Here is a 19,856-nt window from a genome sequence, read left to right as displayed (position 1 = left end):
GCGAAAACAAACCTGAGATTCAAATTGGTATACCAAAAGGTATGAAAAGCCCATATAATGTCCAGATTCAAATCTTACCTAGTTACGTCTAATGCAATTTAAGGCTAAGATGTTTGATACACTCCAGACAGTATTTGGTTGTAAATACCTCGGTAATTGTGATTATTTTTCTCAGCAAATTTCTTCCTACCCCCGCTTGTTATTCTATCAAGTGACAAAAAAAAAAAGTTAACCCAAATGATTCACGTTCAATACTTCATACAATAACTATAGAGCACCATGGAATATTATTCTTCACTTGATGCATCCCAGTTGGATTCTGAAAGACCAACTTTATTTGAAATAATATCTTCAAACCAATTAGAAGCTTTACTTTCACCTTCATTACGGTATATATTAGTACACTATGCGAGCAAATACCCCAGATATTTATTGAAAATCAACAACAGATTTGATGAAATAAATTTGTTCTTTAGGGGTTTTATTGAATGGTATTTCCTCAAGTATTGGCAAGGATCGTTCACAGAGAATTTCTATGGATTGAAGCGAGTCAACCAGACTCCATTGTCACAAGGGGACTATAATAGCAATAAATTGACCCTGGTTGTTCCTTCGATGGTTGAAGAGAGAAGACAATTGACTACGTTACAAATTCTAGTATCAATATTTGAAGTTACAGGTGTTGCATACTTATCTGAAAAAATGAACTACAGTTACGAAGTTTGGTATACTAAATACGTCACCAATCAATTGAATACTCATGAGTCTAATACCCGAGAGGAGAACTTTAAGATTCAATTGAAGAGGAAATTTGTGCAAATTTATCCATACCTACAAAGTGCATACAGATTAGGTAATTTCGTAACGATATTGTTATATTTAAGTGGTTCTACTAAATCTCCAACCTTGTTGACGTACTTATTTAGAATGAACTATTCTCGATTAAACCAGTACGATTACTCAAAGAATGATTCTTCGGTGGCCGAATTAAATCCCAAGACGCCATTAAACGAAATAGCACCACCTACCGGTTTCGAATGGTTATTACGTTTCGCCAATACTAATATATGGGGTCCAGCATTGAATTTGATAAAGTTTATATTGGGAACATTTTTCCCGGGCGCTATATTCACTTTAAAATTCCTTGAATGGTGGAATAACTCAGATTTCTCATCAAAGCTTGCCAAGAACCAAGGTAATGTTCTTGATTTCACCTTGCCTCCACCATCCACATTAACAGCAGCACTTTCTGCCTCGAGAAAAGTTGTCCAGGAAAAGAAAAAGAAGGGAAGGAAACCATATGTTTCAGGTAAAGAATGTCCCTTGTGTAAGAAAGAACTTTCCAACCCAGCAATTATTGAGACAGGGTATGTGTTTGATTATTCTTGTATTTATAATTACCTCGAAAAATCACATATAATTGTATCAAAAAAGGCAGAATCGAAGAAGAAGGAACTAAATGAAAAAGATTATTCAGATGATGATGAGGAAGAACAACAAGACGAGGAAGCTGAAGAAGTCACCAAAATTGACATTAATAAAGGTGGTAGATGTCCTATAACAGGAAAGAAATTATTAGGATGTAGATGGAATGCCATAAGAGAAGAATGGGATATTGAAGGAATCAGACGACTCATTTTTTAGTTAGCAAAAATAGTGTATCTGTGCAGCAGCCACACCAAACTCCTCCTCCCCCCCCCCCGTGTGTGCGAAATCACTTTCGACCGCACTGCAACAATAAATTTTTCATCCAGGATAACTTCAGTGTAGACGAATCTTACTTCTTTATAGACTAATAGATATGACTTCTACTACTAAGACTCTTGAGGCAATCAAATTTGATAGAAAGGAAATCAAGTTGGAGATCCTTGACCAATTACTTCTTCCATATTCCACAACCTACATCCCCATCAAATCGATTGAAGATGGGTTCCAAGCCATTAAGTTGATGCAAGTTAGAGGTGCACCAGCAATTGCTATAGTTGGAGCATTCGCTGTTGTTGTAGACACATACATTTATTTACAAGCAGCAACATCAAATAGACCAATCGGTGAATTAATCAAATCCATAGACTACTTGATTACCTCGCGTCCAACAGCCGTCAATCTTGCCAATGCATTGAATGATATGAAAACATTAATTGTAGAAACTGAATGTGAAAATGTTAATGAAAAAGTATACAGGGCTTTGTTGCACTATGCCACCGCTTTATACGACGACGATTTAGCCAACAACATCAAGATCGGATACCATGGTTACAAATACATCAGTGACACTTTGAAGCAACAAAATTTCAAAGGTCCATTCTCAATAATCACCATTTGTAACACTGGATCATTGGCAACTTCTGGTCATGGTACTGCATTGGGTATAATCCGTTCAACATATCAAAGCTTGAGCAAAGAAAATTCCAATGAAGAATTTTATTTGCAACATGTTTACCCTTGTGAAACTAGACCTTATAACCAAGGTGCAAAGTTAACCACATATGAATTAGATTACGAGCAAATTCCATTTACGTTGATTTGTGATAATATGGTTTCCTCTTTAATCAACTCCTTGAACAGCAAGCAAGTCAAGGACCAATCTGCTCCAATTAAGTTCATAATTGTTGGTGCTGATAGAATTGTCAAGAATGGTGACACTGCCAACAAGATTGGTACTTTCCAATTATCCACAATTGCTAAATACTTCAATTCCAAGTTCACAAAAGAAGAGCAGAAGATCAAATTTATTGTGGCAGCTCCAAAAACTACAATTGATTTACAAACTCAACACGGAGATGATATTGTGATTGAAGAAAGACCTTCTAATGAATTGACTACCCTTACAGGTCCAGTGTTGAAACAACTGGGTGATGTTGGAGAAAAATTAACTGTGGGAATTGCTACACCAGGTATCTCTGTATGGAATCCAGCATTTGATGTTACTCCTCATGAATTAATTGATTCTATTGTTACTGAAGATGAACAAGTCTATACAAAAGATGCCAATGGAGAATTCCATTTGACTAAATAGAATTATAAATATATACTACTTCTTTTTATTTTTCTTTTTCTTCTTCTTTGATTGGTTTTTCTTACTAGAAGGTTTATTAGTAGCTTCCATCACAACACCATTAGTTTTAGCCAGTTCCTCTTCCACTAGTTCATTCTCCACAGCATCCAACTCGGAAGTCTCTTCTAGGGATGTCCTCTCATCACCTGCTTCATTTTCTATGACTTTTGTGCTCTCCTCTGTGCTTTCTTTGATGTTTTGTTGTTCTTCTAGAACTGTCTCTTCGACAACCTTCTCTTTGATTTCTTGTTTCTCGGCTGTGTTAGGTTCATTTGAACTTTGCTCTATTGGTTGTCCAGATTCCTTTGAATTATTAATGTCACTCTCAACAGGAACTTCAAGTCTAGTATCAGATTGATCTTTAAGCTCTTGTGTTTTTATCTCATCAGTATTAACAGCAGCATCCTCAACATTAATTACTTTAGCATCAGAAACAATTTCTTCCGGTTCAACATCTTCAGATACCTTTATAACACCAAGGTTTGATTCATCCACCTTAGCAGGTTCTTCTGAAACGCCGTCAATCACTTCACTTTGGTTCTTTTCTTTTGCTTCTTCTTTCGATTCTTCGATTGAATCATACTGTACAACCTTTTCAACTATTTCATTTTCAGGAAGTAAATTTGTTGGTTGATCTAATTCCATCGAGCTTTCGTTTTTCAAATCCTCTGAAATTTCTGTATCAAGAACTTTGTTTTCCTGTTCATCAACCTTTTCTGATTCGATAGGAAGATTCTTGTCAGGGTTAAGCAATATATCTTGCTCTTCAGTTGGTTCTTCTGCAGCGGAAACAACCTTTTCAATTTCAATCTCCTCATTTTCGTCTTGTATTTCAGGAAGTTCTTTTTCAGCTTCTACCTTGTCTTGAATTTCAGGAAGTTCTTTCTCGATTTCAACATTGGATTCATCTTGAATTTCTGGAAGTTTTTTGTCAGCTTCTGCGTCGGCATTTTCTTGATCTTGAACTTCAGAAACTTCTTGCTCAGCAGGAGTATCCTTCTCAGAAGTATTTTTTTCACCAGCTTGCTTTTCCAATTCATCCTGTTTTTCCTCTTCAACCTGTTTAGAAGCATCTTCTGGAGAAGTCTCTTGAACATCTATCAGGGGTTGGACTGGTTCTGGTTCCACACTTGTCTCAGTAACATCAAAGATTACCTCACCTTCTTCTTCGGCTTTCAGCTCCTCAGGCACCATCTCTGATGCTTCAAGATTAGCTGTTGCCGACTGTGATCTTGGTTCCAAAGCTTCTTCCTTTCTGTGACGGTCAAAGGAACTTCTAGCTGAAGACACTAATCTATCGAATGAGAAACGTCTAGCTGGAGCTTCGGGTCTTAATGGAGGTGACTTTTGTTTCTGTTCATCTTGAATATTATGTCTCATTATTTCTTCCATTTTGGCCTCTTCTTCAGTCGTCATTGAGTTAACATTCTCCCAAATGACTTGTCCGGAATTACCATATCCTCCCACATCAAACAACTTGACTCTAAAATAATCAATATCTTTTAATACATTTTGCTTTTCATTGATATCTTTGAATGGTGGTAATTGAGTACAGTAGCTTTCAACAAATAATCTCTTGTAATTATCAAATATTTGCAGGAGGATCAATGATGATTTTAACTCCGGTAAATACTTGGTCAACACTTTTGCAACAGTGATTGTATCTTTTACCAAATCCTCCATATACGAATGACATTGTTGTGGGTGTTTGATTGGCTCGGACCAATTGATTTTGGGTAAGCCAGCACATCTCATCACCGTACGATCATGCATCATGGTAACAACCTTGGAGAAAAGTTCAGTTTCGTGATCTTTATAATTGCTTAAAATTCGTGAATATGTGATTTCTTCGGGATTTTCTTGATGAGTATCCTGAGGGAAGAAGTTCTTTGTAGCTTCCAATAATCCAATATTGAATTCAACAAATTGTATACATAGCGCCAAATGCTTTGTGGTTATATGTTTCAAACCCGCCGTTCTTGTTGCTCCGGCATTTAAAACTGCTTGTGATGTCTTCGAATTCAAAACCTTGAAATAGTTTAGTAAATTGTTAGTTATGGTAGATGCAAAGCTAGGAAATGCTTTGGCAATAACAATATAATCTCGAATATGATAAACATTTTTAAGTGCCAAACTAGGAACCAAGAATACATCAGTAGAAATAGAAAGCTTTCTAACTGTTTCGTCAACTAGCTGTTCTTGAGGTTCTTTCTCATTATCTTCGTAAAAATCAAAATATTCATTCAATTTGTCTCCAGATTCTCCAGTTGCATAACCTATCAACTCATCAATGGCAAGTTGAGCAGCGGCCAACTCCTTGGGATCAACGACTTCTCTCCAAATTTCCTTAGTACACTCAGTTGACATCTCCCTGATGGAATTGATATGAAATCTATGCACAAAATAAGTTAAATGATTGCTAAACCATTCACCAAGGGCATTACCGGCGCCACCAAATGCAAAACCAGGGTTTATCATTTCACATTCTTGTAGATAGGACGAAGTTATGGAATATAACCTTAGATAGAACTGGACGGGTAAATCTGCAGTTTGTTCTGACCTAACACTTATAACTTTCATTAATCGAATTTGTGTCAATTCTATGGCTTTATGAATGGCAGTGGTAATATCTAATGACATGATATCAATGTCGTTTGTAGAAGATATACTAGTTAATGCTACATCTAGCAACAATTTCTGATGCGCGGTTAATCTTCGTAAACATTCTGATAATTCAGCACATGTCTTGGAAAACATATTCTCAAACTCACGAGGGGTTAACGTTTTAATGTTTGTACTTAATGCGTTAGGTTTACCTGTATCGGGAGGAGCAGGTGAGGCTCTTGATGAGGTTCGTGACATTTCCTGCAGTTGGGAAGATGGAAGGTTCTGCTTGATAATATCTTTAATCTCGGTAATGAATCGATGTTGATATGTAGAATAAGCTTCTGATAAATTGCCTGCTTTTTCTAAATCTCTCACGTATTCCTTCAACTTTGACTTTTTCTCTTCCTCAATATTCAAATAAGAGGCAATGACTGGTCGAGAGGCATACTTTTTAGTCTTGTCCTTATTAACATATAATCTATTAAGGGTATCTTTGGTGGCAACGTTTCTATAATGGTCTCTTAAGTCGGTTGTTAATAATTCAACAAAATCATCAGTGTATCCCTTAGAACATTCATGTTTGAGACTTTGTAAATCATTTCGTAAATGAATAAATGCAGGTAATTGAGTTAATTCAACCAAATTGGGCAAGTCTGGGTATAAGTTCTTTAAATCTGGATCCGTGACATCTTGATAACGTACGCCGTGCAATAACTTTTCAACCACAACTATCTCATTAAGACATTTTGCATAATTTCCATCAGTGAAAGACTTATTAGAAAGGTTGAAAAATGATGTGATGTACTGAATTTGTATCAATGTAGATTCAAAAGTCTCGACATTTTTCTTTTCTATTAATTTGTGCATGATTTTTAACCCTCGTTTGGATTGGGCTTGCTCTAATTCTTCGAGTTCTTTCGTAATATTATTAAAGATATCAACACAGCTCTTAGATTGAATTTGAATCTTTTCAATATCCCCAATTGCATTAAAGAACGAATCTGAAGATTTCCCAATTTCTTGAATCAAATTCATTTCCACAATATCCAAATAATTTGATAATTTGTCTTGTAAATCGGTATTATTCACCAATGATGACTCTCCCAAGATCGAAGTATCTTCTATAACTTGTTTAAATATTCTTGGATCATCCAATCTGAAATTTGAATCAAGAAATACTTTTGGAATATCTGAAATCAGGTCAATAATTTGAATATCCTCAACAGAACTTGATGCAGAGATTCGCTGCTGCTGCTGCTGTTGTTGCTGAAATTTCTGTAACGTATCTTCAGTCAAGAGTTTATAACTCGATTCAAATTGCTTGTATTCGCGCTCTGCATTCTTGACATACTTTTCATAGAGGTCAGCGTCAGTGACTTTACTCTTCAATTTCAGCAATTGAATTTGCGGTATGTCTCTAGTGGAAGGAGTGCTTAAGTTGTAAACAGTGTTTACACCTCCATTGATAGTTACTGAAGATTTAGGTGGTCGATTCCTTCTTATTCTTGCAAGATCTGATCCTATAGTCAATTCATATATGGAGTTTGGACCTAACGGAGAATAAATATCATCCTTGGTTTCATCAGGATTGAATGCACTGACATGAGCACTGGACAGAAAGATGCTTTCGTTGTCGATACTAGTTCGAGGCATGGTGCTAGTAGACACAATTCTATTATGATTGTTCGTTTTGTTTGGTGGATTATATACAACTGAAGTTGAGGATTGGTCGGATGTAGACACTACCAAATCATCATTGAGGTTTATGCTGCTATCATCTAGCGATGCACGAGGTAGATTCAATGATTCCTCAGCCATATTGGAAGCGATATCCGGGGGAAGAGAGAAGAATTCGTATGTGCGTGTCTATTAACAAGTTCTAAGTTGGTGGTAAAAAACTACATTGACAACAAATCTCAAAGTCGCACATTTAAGTCCAGGTACGACGTGGTGCTACCATGTGAAGGTTCTAACCTGGTGCTTAAATCAGACAGGCTACAAGAGCTTACAAGCTTGTAAGTGGCAGAAAACGTGTAAAGCGATTGCATAAGAAATAAGCCAAGAATTACAGTCTGTTGTGTGTGGCGACTATTTCCCTGCGGACTTTCAAAATCACGACAATCTCCGTGGCGCTTTCCGAACAAACAAAATTTTCCCACTATTTATTCCTACATATTCCGCACTTTAAAATTTCCAACTTACTAATCATCTTCATCTTCATCCACCCCCCGTAACTATTCAAAGCCATGTCCACTGAAGAACAAAAATCAAGACCAAAGCCATGTTGTGTTTGCTTAGATGAACGTAAATTACGTGATGAGTGTCTTTTATACAAAGGATTGGAAAGTGGGAAATGTGCCGATGTCATCAAGCAATATACCGATTGTATGATTGGTTATGGATTCAAGCCAAATGAAATTCCAAAAGCTTAAGAAGACTTAGACAGGATTTGTTTACAAGTCGAACCTTATGCATGTATATATTATAGACTTTGTAAATAGACTATATGTGTTTTCTATAAAATATTAATTTATCGTACCATAAGTTTTTGGTGATGTTCGAGATTCTCTACCTATAGGTGTAGTTTCACCTTGCAGCTCCCTTCTTGCTTCTTCCTGCAATATTTCGGCAATCTCTTGTCGCAATACACTTTCGGTATCGTCCCTGAAATTTGGATACTCAAGCTTTATCCTTTTATTTGTAGTTATCCATAGTTGGTTTCTTATAAAGTTATCAATCAATATCAACTGCAAACAGTTCATGAATATAGGAACAACAAACATCACTATGAAGATTTCAAATTCATCAGGATATTCATCCAACCAAACTAGTAAGATATGACTTGTTATCCAAAGTAGCTGTTTTTCAAAGCATTCGACTATTCCATATAGAATAAATTTCGTAATCATTAGACTTGTAAAATAGACTCCTAATTGTTTAAAAAATGCTCTTGTAGAAGGATTATTTGGATCAGGTCCGTATTCACCTGATTCAATTTGGGTTATCCTGAAGTATTTCTTACATATACGATTCATCAATTTGAACACAAGATAAAGAATATACACCCCAATAGTACAATCAAATACAATATTCAAGAAATACCAATCACAAGGATCCTGCGTTTCTTCATCGTCTGTCTGTAGTATTCTCCTAAAATCTTCTTCGTCGCTAGTCTTGGCCATAGACAAGATCACATTAAACATGTGGACTCCAAATGCACCAATTAATTGTTTGGCAACATCGAAAACCCACACGGGCCAGGTTCTTCTAATGGGATACTCATAAAACCTCTTAACCATCAAAGAAGAAATACAAAGTAGTCCCAAGAATGCTTGTGTGAAAAGTGAAAATGTCCCTATCAATTCACATTTGCCGTCGTCGTCAGTGTTGCCGGTGTTGCCCCCTGTCCTACCAGTACTATTGAACGACAAAGGTAATATTAGGGATAACAAAGCCATAGGAATAATCGATCGTATCTCGGAACATCCTAGCATTATCTATAGTAGTATCTGATGTATTAAATGTGTGTTTATTATATAAAAGTGTATGAACTGATAAGAGAAAGCACACCATTGCCTATCCTCTCCTCTCCAGTAGCAAGCAGAAAAAAACAAAGCAATGACGGTTAAGGCGGCTTTCCTGGGGACCCAACAAAAAAATGAAACGTTACAGTTTCTTTTTTAGCCACGGGTTTTGCAAAGAAAATTGCGAAAACCCGAGGCCGCACAACCTTGTTTAATGAGTATCTATAGTTAGATTTGAAGAATGTATCAGCTGTCCAATGTTGAAGGTGACAATATATATATATATATATATCCAACAGTTTTACGCGAGATATTCCAACAATATAAATAGTTACACAAAATCTAGACAATGTAAAGAACCAACAAACCTTGCTTCTTCCCCCCGTATTAGCCGGCACGCTAGCACAACTCTCTACTAATTCTTTAAATCCCACTAAGGGTATATATTTTTCAACACTACTACTTATACGTATATATATAAACCTTAAACGACACGTACCAAATTAAACAAGATTAACAAATTAACAACAAAAAAGTAAATATAGATTATGAGTTTTTTTTTTCAATTTTATCCGAAGAAATGCTTGGCTAACCCTTTAGCCTGTCCCATCAAATTCTTATTTTCATCCATAGGTGAAGGACTTCGTATTCCGCTTTTATCTGCAACTTGACTCAATGAGTTGTAAGTCTTTCCGATAAACAAATCACTTCCATCGTGCTCTTCATCATGCTCGTCATTTTCTTCGTCGGTATCATCATCATCAAATGAAAACATACCTTTTGTCTGGGAAGTTCCCGATGATGATGATTTAAATAATGCAGTTTCGGATGTGGTTTGTGGAGGTAATGGTGAAGATTTATTGGATAATGTACGAGTCAATGAGTTGGATGTTGTATCAGGAGTCAGCGACAATACAACAGGTGAAGGAGTCCTCTTTTCAAAAAACGAGTGGGATAACGCTTCAGTTTCAGCTGTAGTTGTAGACATCGCTGTTGGTGCTCCTCCTGCTCCAAAAAACAGTTGTGAAAGTGAATGTGAACTTGTGGGTTGCTTGGAAATCGAAGTCGATGAATGACGTGGGTTGATGGTGGTTATAGGAGCTTCTACGGGCTCAGGATCTTTCAAGAATTTTTCGGGGAAATGCTGTGGATTGCTTGGTGTTGTGTGGAAAATCAGCTCAGCTAATGCTTGACTCGACCTTCTAGTTCCAATAGATAACCCATCATCAGAATCACTGTCTTCATCATCACTCATATGGAACGGAGCTTTTGTAGCCAACAATACTGGCGATGGTGCAACCTGTGGAATTGATGGAGCATTAGCAACTGCCAATGGAGAATTTGGTTGACTAGCATACATGACTGGACTAGTCATATTAATAACCATTGGTGGCATTTCATCATTTTCAATGATATCATAATCGAAATTCGATCCAACACCTAAATTATCAGGAACATCAACAACATCGGGAGTTTTACCATAAATTGCATGATTTGGATCCACTGTATACACAGTATTATAATCATAATAATAATCATACCCTCTACTAATTTCATTATTAACATTATGAGAAAGACTTGAAGTGTATGGATTTTCGTCATCACTTTCTTCATCAGATGAACCATAATTTAATGACGTAGAAGGTAATAAATGGATGGTTTTATACACCTTACTATTACTGGTAGATATTGATTCACTATCTTCAGTATTTTCATTAGTGGCATTTCTTGCCAAAATTAAAGGTGCATTGGAATTGGATTTAACCTTTATGAAAAATCCTCCTTCATCATCGTCATCGTCATCTTCAACATCACTATAATCTTCGGGATCATATAAATGACTCTTGCTACCATCATAGTAATAATTAGCAACATTATCATAATAACCATCATTGCCTATTTCTTCATCTTCATAATCATTATAATCATAATAGTCTTCATCATCATCTTCCTCATCCTCTTCTTCTTCGGCAATTGCATCATTATCAGAATATGGATTAACAGCAATACATTGTTGCACTTCTTCATTAAAATGAATATGTCTGTCTTCTTTAACAGGAACCTCTTCCTCTTCTTCTTCTACTTCTTCTTCTTGGGGCACAACCTCAGGTGACTTTTCAAATGATGCTAAAGTTAATTTGGACATTGGTTCAACCACATTTTCCGAAGCCTGAACAACATTTGCTGATTCTGCAAGCTTTGTTTTGGAATTGCTTCTGCTATTTAATAAATCTTGCAATTTAATAACATTACAATTCTCAGGTATGGCAGTATTCTCGTATTGCTTATTCAATTTTGCCAGAAGTGTATCATAATCAAAGAATTTTTCTTCAGGTGCAGCTGGCACTTTCTTTTGTTGTTCCTCTTGTTGTTTAATTTCTTGCTGTTGCTTTAATAACTGTTCTCGTTGCTTTTGGTATACCTTGTTGGTGGCCAATTGCAACTTCAATAAATCAGAATGACTAATCATTGATTCTTGAACCGTTCTCTTTTTAAGAATTGGTTTTGGAGCAGATGGTTTTTTCTTGTTAGCTATGGAAATATCTCCAGCTACAGCACTGGTTGCAGTAGTTTCTCGTTTAATATTACAAGTTTCATCGTCACTAGCGTGGTCATCATTTAATATTGGACCATATAACCAAGTAACATCACTATCCTTAGACCAATTGACAACTTCCGGACTGATGGTTTTCAAATTTTGTCGACGTTGAGCCCAAGTTCTCCAACTTGCATTTTCCAATCGCTTTGAATTAGCAACATTGTGTTTCTTGGATATAACATACCTCCATGATTTGGAAATGTCATTGACATCCCATTGATAGGACAAATAATCAACATGACGTGATGGTTCAATCATAAGATCAGTATCATCGTGTGGCAACAACTCCGGAGATTGCAACAACGGAAGCGGAGAAGGCGAATGTGATACGGGAGAAGAAACAGACACAGAGCCATTGGCTGCGTTGGAAGCAACTGATGTATCAATGGCAGGAGGCTGCTCAGGAACAGCAACATTGTTGGAAATGGTAGTTGCAGTTGGGGCAGTGTTTATGGAATCTTCTTCAAATGGTGATGATGTTGATGATGATGACAGAGAAGTAGAAGATGCATTTGACAGAGGTCTTGAATTTATATTATTCAAAACGGGTGGACTGAGTTGGGTTGGTGGTGGAGGCTCATTGTTTTGGTTACCATCGGCAAGTTTGTCGGGGATGAATTCATCCAATACCCCTATGGATCGTGTCCTTTTCAATTTAAAGGTTGTATTTTGGAAATGTTCTTCATCTTCAGCTTCAATATGTTGTGAAGTGGTGGCACCGCCGGAATATACTTCTCCAGATATAGACATTCTAACCTATTACTATGTATACTGTGGGTAGAAAAAAAAATATGGTCAGTGAGCGATGAATCAAACGAATAACTTGATTATATGGGTATATTTGTGGTAGAATAAGTGAGTTGATATGCTTTATTGGATTGTTGTGAATGTGGAGGGGGGCGAGGAACTGGACCAGGAGGGGGAAACTAAACAGTTTATAGGAGGGGGAGTGTATATTGGAAAAAATCCCAATCAGATGTAAACGTTGTGGATAAAAGGATGCTTGTAGTTTGTCTGCCTGTGTAATTATACAGGTGGAATAAACGGGGAGGATGGTCGTGTATAGTGAAATAAGGGTGGCGATAGGTGATTGATTTTATAACGTAATGAAAGATGTAAAGTCAATTTCTCTTTCAGTTTTTTAGTGTGTGAATTGATGGGACATATTTTTTTTTCCTCTGTTTCTTTCGCTTTCTTCAATTTATTTTGTTTCACTCTGGAGAGAATGACATGTTAGCCAAAAAAAAAAAAAATATAAAACTGAGAGCGAGTCAAAAATTGCAGTTAGGGTTTTTTATGCTTGCCATTGAAGCTGTCGGAATTCTCAATGTTAAATTTACTGCCAATATGCAACCGTCACAACTAGCCAATCTGACAGATGTATGAGTGTACATTATCAGCACACTTGTAATATGTTCTCTACATAAACGACTTGTTTGATATTCGTCGGAGTTTAAGTTCCTATCGTGTAATAAAGGAATGTTAGAGGCTTTACATGCAGGATCTTGGTTCGGTTTGGATGGTTGTTCCCCATTAAATTGTGTACAAACTGAACAAAGCAAAAGAGATATTATTAACAGCCGCCTGAAAATGTAATCAAACAAGCAACTGTAATTATGACTCCATACACGTTGTGTAGGTTGTTTCGGCTTTATTTTGATTTCCAGCATTTCATTGTAGTTTTATTATTTGTTTTTTTTTTTTTACTGGCTCGGTCCCGGAATAATCAGATGCGCTATTATTTTCTTATTTTCGTATTCTATGGAGAAAACCGGAACATTGAAACTGCCTACTGAAATCTCTCAAATCATGTAAACATTCACTAGTTCGTGCCACATGCTGCGTACCTGAAATAGCAATTTAACTCGCATATTTAACTTTTTGAAATCTACTTATGGCTTCGGCTTCGGAAAAACAAATCCCCGAGAATTCCACGTTTTACAACCTATTATTTTCTATTAAACGAATTGTAAAAAAATATATATATATACACCGTCGAGTCTCGGACAAACAGTTGACAAGTCCATTTAGAACCACACAGCCTTTTTTCAACATAAAATGATGAATTTCACCACCAAGTGGAAACATGCAAACCGGCGTTCTATCAACTCAGCCCAGATGACTCCCAGCCATGATTGTAAAATTCACAAGGCTGGCCCACAGTACAAATACGTAGCAAGCGGTCATGCAAAAGCCAAAAAAAAACCTTGTAGTAAAAATTGTGGAGAAAAAAAAAACGATTTGATATTTTTGCGGGGGTAGAGGGGTGAATGGAAAACTTAAGTACAAGCCAAACAAAAAGATTTAAAAGAGTTTCTTTTTTTTATTAATTTGTCCAAATTGTCCATTTTGCTTCCATTTAGGGGTAATTAAGAGATAAGTTGCAAATTTTTTGACTACGAACGCTATCCTGTTGCTTGCAAGTTTAGTAAGAAGAATTAACAGGACGTGGATCACCTATTCGCAATAACCTCGGACTTAAGGAACAATTATTAATATTGTTTAAATTGTAATACTAAGGAAAGTTGGAGTACAAACCTGCTAAACTAACTGTATAGCAGATATAACATACTTACGATTTCTTATCTAACCAAACTATTAACTTTTAACACCTCCACATGCATCGGTAAGAGAATTAATGCAATTTGGAGACATGTAACTTGTTCTCTTGTAATTACCAGGTCACACATTAGGTAATGGCTTCTTAAATAAACTGACTAAATTTTACTCTTGATTACTAGAAAAGACTCGCATGCTGATACTTTCCTTCTAAGTTTAACAATTTAACCTACTTGAGGTAATGTTAGCCTTTAAAGTTTTGCACTAGTTAATTCAACAATACCCAATAATGAGTGAAGTAATGAGTTAATTATCCTCATATTTCTGTAATTGGTTTCCACGCCAAGGTACTCGGCAACGATCACGAAAATGCATCGTGTTGTAAGAATATACTAATCGCTACTCATAAGGTCATCTCGGTATTTTAAAATTTTCGGAATATTTATAACTACCTTTTAACTTGCCATATAGATCAATAATATATTAATTGGAAATGTATAAAATTAATCTACTAAAATATTAACTGACATAATAAAAACTAGATATATACAAGGTAATGATGTTTCCAGATTGAATAATTAATCCTTTGAAGTGAAACTTGGCATAAAATTACGGGCATTGGAAAATGTTCTATGGTCGAGGACCTCCTAATAGTTTCTCACAGGTTGTGCCTTCCAGATTTTGAAGCTTTCAATAAAAGCCAACACTAGAAGAAGATTGGTCAACCTCACTTGCAACTAGCGTGTCACATGGGATTGAACTGCTATTGTTCAAATTATTTGCTAATCGTACGATAATAGAAATCTAGGAGTGTTGCATTTTGCAACAAAAGAAAAAAAAAGAAACTTCACGCAAAAGTGCAGAGACAAGAAAATGAATAATTCGAAGGAGAAATATTAAGAAAATATTCATTGGGATATCTTGAACCGTTTTCTTCTTATTATAAATGGTTAGAAAGTCAACACTTTTATCTAACTGTAAATGAAAATAAGCTCTGATCCAAACATAAAAACAATTCTAGTATTTCCCGATTTTCTACTGTGCAGTTTCGCAGCCCCTGGTTTGGGATAAGAAGGATTTCAAGGATGTCGAATTGTATTACAGTATAGGCAACTTAAATACAACAAAATTTAATAAAATTGTAAATTTTACTGATAATAAAGTCAATGTGCATGAATATATATTTTTTTTCAGTAGAATAACAAGATGACTTCAAGAAACTGACAAAGAACAACTTTACCCCAAATGCGCTTTACAGAACCTCACTCCAGAACATGATTTTGGAAAACTTCTACAGAAATCTAAAAGATCAATTCATATTCTATATTGAAGTTGGGTCATAATTTACCCTACAATTCTGCTACTGCAAACAGCTGGATTTTCGCAGCTCGTAACATACACGGAAATGAAGTGATCAAAAAATACTACTTGAGCAAAGAATTTCAACTCTCTCGGCCATATTTGCATTTCTATTATATGTCAGAACTGGCAAAACTCTTTCTTGACTAAATAATAGCTCTGATTGAAATTACTATTGCAGAAGATCATCTCGTGGAATTATATGAGGAACCTATTTCAGATGGTGGTGCTTGGACTTTTGTTACCGATTTGATAGTGAAATATGGATTATTTTCTAACTAAACATATCCTAGCAGTTACCATGTAAAACACACAGATCAATTTATGGATTTGCTAGCACAAAAGCGTCGAGAATTTGGTGTATAAACTGCAAGCAGTCATGTTTGCAACAAATTTATAATAGTTTTAGCACTACAGTAATTAAATTCTATCAAAAACATGTGAACTATGATGTTGAAGAATATTTCACAGTAATAGAAAACCCTATGGTTGGCTATAATTAATTGTATTTTATAAATGGATTTACATTAGTAACTGATACAGGACTTTCGTTTATCAATGTTAGAAAAGGTGATGTAAAAGAGATTGCCAGCAATATTTTGAAAGTTGCTACTGTGTTTAATTTTGATTTATCCAAGGACAAAAAGCTAAGGTAAGTTACTAATTCTATTGCCAATTACATATTTGCTATTTCTGATATTCATATTGATCCAACAACTGATAAACCAATTGGTTGGAATGTCCGAATTTCATGGGAGTGGGAGAGAGACTTCAGAAACTAAAAGTTGGTATTTGATGACGGATGAGTGTTTCGATGAGCTGATTCTGAATATTGTCACCAAGAACAAATATGTTACTAATACTATTTACGAGGTTTGGGCAAAGCAGAAATGTATTAAATACTAAAGATCTTCTACGTAAAAGTAACAATGATCCATTTATCTTTCTGCAACCGTAAAGTAGGACTAGCTCGAGCAGATTATGGCCATGGAGCAACCCTCTATCGGCGTGGCATTACTATATCACGCTTTTGATCTTTCTCTACCATTTAATTTTCGTATTTTCTATTATTATAAATATTAATATTATGTCTATATGCATATGCTCATAAATCTGTTAAGCAAACTTCAGGGAATTCAATTTCTTCCCCATGACGACCACCAGCAAAATTTACTCTAGCTGACCATTGTTTAACTGGGAACCACCAATATCCAAGTGCTAAAATAACATATATAACAAATACAACTGCGAAATAATTCATATCTCCTGCAGTAACTGGCATTGTGGCTGGGAAACTGAAAAATACAAAGGCAAAAATACCATACAATATAACCACAATATTACAGAAATAACCAAACTTACCTAACCAAAATGGACCATGTTTGATATTGTTTCTTCCACGGTAAAGTAAACAGAAACAGAAAACCATGTAGGAACCTAAAATCAAGGTGATTGTACCAACTATCATAGCATTGAAACCAGCAGTTGTAACCAAGAAAATAATCCCACAAATCATAACCCAGAAGGTTGAGAAAATATGAGCATTGATTGGAACACCTAATTTTGGATCAACTCTAGCTAAATATTTTGAAAATGGTAACCCATTATCTCTGGCAAAACTCCAACAAATTCTGGTTTGCCAAGTATGACATGCAACGGTACATCCAAAAGCAGTTAAGAACACAAGGAATCCAAGGCAGACAGCACCTTGTCTATTTTTCAATGCCTGGTAGAAAATATCCAAAATTGGCATACCAGTTTGGGAGTTTGTAAGTTCCTCTAAGTTAGTAACACAGAAAAACATAGCAATTGAGTAAGTAAATGCTGTGACAAAACCAATAGTGACAGTTGAAAGAACGGCTTTTGGAATATCAGTTCTTGGTTTAGAGGTCTCTTCAGATAAATGTGTAACACTATCTAAACACGAGAAGGACCATGCAGGATTAATCAACCCAACAATAAATGCAATACCAGAAGATTTCCAACCAGTTCCGTTATTGAATTGGACAAAAACAAAATGAGGACTTTGATAATTTCCTCTAGAACAAACTAAAACAGTAATCAAAATGACAGTATATGAAAAAAGTGAAACATACAATGCACCGTTCCCTAAAATAGGCAAGATTTTTCCCCAACTGTTAAAGAAGAACAAGATAATTGTGACAATTTCGTAGATGACAAAATATGTCCATTGATCAAAACGTGCTCTGTCGGGATTTAATAAATTCCAGAATCCCAAAACTTGATAAGCTAAAGCTGCGGACATTGAAGCTGATGTGAAAATAGCACCAGCCCATGACATAGATCCACAAATATAAGCCAAAAATGATGAATATTTCTTTGGAGCCAAGACTCTAGTCCAGACATATTGACCCCCTGCCGATGGAATAGCAGAAGACATTTCACCCAAAGTAACAGCAACACAGTAAGAAATCATGGCAACGATTAAAATACCATAAATAGTTAACATTGGGCCCCCTGAACTAATACCAGTAACCAAAGAAGAGGAGATACCTAACCAGGAATTTGTCAAACCAAAACCAATACATATAATGGAATAAGTAGAAAATCTACGTTTCAATTTCCCACCTTCATGATGCACACGATCAAGAGAAGAAGAATCTTCATGATCAGAATATTTTTCATTGGTTTCTTGGAAGTCCTTAGCTTCGAAAGAGGCATTATCTGCTAGCACTTTGTCACTATCCATAGTTAATATATTTGAAAGGAAGTCGTGATGAACAAAGTGAAAAATATCAGGCTAAGTATAAGCAGGACTAGCAAAAAAAATTCTACGGGGAAATTGTTGTTACTTTATATTGAATCTGGAGAGTAAAATAAATAAATATCTAAAATAAAAGTAATATTTTTTTAAAAAAAAATTTTTTTTTGCACTTTATCTTTCTTGACTCCTCAGGTTGATGCCATGCAATTATTTGAAGATGATTTTTTTTTATTTCTGTTTCGTTCATGCGGCAATACGAGACCGTTGTAATTAACGTCGAAGGCTGATGCATGAATATGTCGGGGTTCATACCGAAATACAATACATCGGTGCTCCCACTCTTTGTTGATTGTGTATGCAACGGATATATCATTACCAATTTTTTTCGGGTTCTGTACATAAGAACTTTAATTTTTTAAAGTTTTTTCTTTTTTGTTGGATTCATTCTTTTTCTTCTTTGACATTTCTTTTTTTTTTGACACCAGAAATGATTCACTTTTACTAGTCATACGACAAGGGTTTTTTCTTTTTCTTTTTTAGCATGTATTATACATCATTCCACGGATATCTATCAAACTAGATCTGTCTTAAAATTAAAGATTAAATCAGTTAGATGGTTTATGACTTGAGGATATTATTGTCTCGTTTGATGTAAAGTGACGGCCTTTCTCACACGACATACGAATATTAAACAATAATAGACTTAAAATTTGCATGTGATATTTTTGATAGCATTTGCAGATATACGATTGGTGAAGCTGCACACAAAATAATTATTTGAATTTTGTGTTGTGCGATAAACATCTGGTAACTATTTATTTTATTGTTAATATTTTTTTAGGGTTGCCATTTCGCCGGAAGGTTGTTCCATTTTTCCCCGTTGGACAAATCGAATCATACAGCCGTTAGATGCCAAGGTAGAGATGAGCGTACCACAAACTTATTGTTTATATAAAGTGTACAATACCTTTTTGTTGGGTTTTAAAGTTAGGAAATGGTACGAGCTTTAGCATACAAGAGAGGTGGGGTCTTCTATGTAAGAACTTAAAATGACTTTACTTTCAACTGAATTTAATAACTTGTACTTGATTATCAAATTTTCTTTTGCGGTACCCCCCCTTGCAATTAATTAACAATTAACGGCCGAAGGAAAATAAATGAAAATCTGAATTATTTCCTATTCCAGATCGAATCCGTTTATGGTGTGAAGAGATTTTGAGATTTCAGATCAAGCAAACCTTAACTAAGTTTTTCTTTTTTTCAAAGTTCCCTCTGGTTAGTATATTTACTCCAAATTTTCCTATGGAACATTTATCCCCACCTTTATATATTAGTGCTTTTGCATCTAGGTATCGCATGACAATGGTGGAAATTGCCTAGAATTTAACTCAAATAATTGTAGTTTATGGGGTAGAATCTTTGTGA

General features: G+C 35.5%; 7 protein-coding genes across 7 annotated transcripts; 3 read left to right on the top strand and 4 right to left on the bottom strand. All coding sequences in view use genetic code 12, as the record gives it.

The window, feature by feature from the left end:
• Positions 1 to 260: 260 nt before the first annotated feature.
• Positions 261 to 1,756, top strand: PEX12 (ubiquitin-protein ligase peroxin 12; the record flags this gene model as incomplete). The annotated part of the gene is made up of 1 exon (XM_007375002.1): positions 261 to 1,756. The coding sequence occupies one exon, from the start codon at positions 280 to 282 to the stop codon at positions 1,642 to 1,644; it is 1,365 nt and encodes a 454-aa protein (XP_007375064.1).
• Position 1,757: 1 nt separating this feature from the next.
• Positions 1,758 to 4,159, top strand: SPAPADRAFT_60886 (S-methyl-5-thioribose-1-phosphate isomerase; the record flags this gene model as incomplete). Its single annotated transcript, XM_007375001.1, has 1 exon — positions 1,758 to 4,159. The coding sequence occupies one exon, from the start codon at positions 1,802 to 1,804 to the stop codon at positions 3,017 to 3,019; it is 1,218 nt and encodes a 405-aa protein (XP_007375063.1).
• Positions 4,160 to 4,318: 159 nt separating this feature from the next.
• SPAPADRAFT_151822 (uncharacterized protein) lies at positions 4,319 to 7,318 on the bottom strand (the record flags this gene model as incomplete). Its single annotated transcript, XM_007375000.1, has 1 exon — positions 4,319 to 7,318. A coding segment is annotated over one exon (3,000 nt), but the record flags the coding sequence as incomplete, so codon positions are not given.
• Positions 7,319 to 7,868: 550 nt separating this feature from the next.
• Positions 7,869 to 9,221, bottom strand: SPAPADRAFT_60885 (uncharacterized protein; the record flags this gene model as incomplete). The annotated part of the gene is made up of 1 exon (XM_007374998.1): positions 7,869 to 9,221. The coding sequence occupies one exon, from the start codon at positions 9,157 to 9,159 to the stop codon at positions 8,191 to 8,193; it is 969 nt and encodes a 322-aa protein (XP_007375060.1).
• COX17 (copper metallochaperone) lies at positions 7,912 to 8,097 on the top strand (the record flags this gene model as incomplete). Its single annotated transcript, XM_007374999.1, has 1 exon — positions 7,912 to 8,097. One exon carries the CDS (start codon positions 7,912 to 7,914, stop codon positions 8,095 to 8,097), a length of 186 nt encoding a protein of 61 aa, XP_007375061.1.
• Positions 9,222 to 9,757: 536 nt separating the features above from the next.
• REG1 (protein phosphatase regulator) lies at positions 9,758 to 12,538 on the bottom strand (the record flags this gene model as incomplete). Its single annotated transcript, XM_007374997.1, has 1 exon — positions 9,758 to 12,538. The coding sequence occupies one exon, from the start codon at positions 12,536 to 12,538 to the stop codon at positions 9,758 to 9,760; it is 2,781 nt and encodes a 926-aa protein (XP_007375059.1).
• Positions 12,539 to 16,749: 4,211 nt separating this feature from the next.
• On the bottom strand, positions 16,750 to 18,459 carry HNM1 (Hnm1p; the record flags this gene model as incomplete). Its single annotated transcript, XM_007374996.1, has 1 exon — positions 16,750 to 18,459. The coding sequence occupies one exon, from the start codon at positions 18,414 to 18,416 to the stop codon at positions 16,812 to 16,814; it is 1,605 nt and encodes a 534-aa protein (XP_007375058.1).
• Between the last annotated feature and the right edge of the window lie 1,397 nt (positions 18,460 to 19,856).

The sequence above is a fragment of the Spathaspora passalidarum genome (assembly GCF_000223485.1).
Source record: "Spathaspora passalidarum NRRL Y-27907 unplaced genomic scaffold SPAPAscaffold_3, whole genome shotgun sequence".
In the NCBI taxonomy this organism is placed as follows: domain Eukaryota; kingdom Fungi; phylum Ascomycota; class Pichiomycetes; order Serinales; family Debaryomycetaceae; genus Spathaspora; species Spathaspora passalidarum.
The sequence above is the reverse complement of the archived record's forward strand: the minus strand, read 5'-3'. Positions and strand labels throughout refer to the sequence as shown.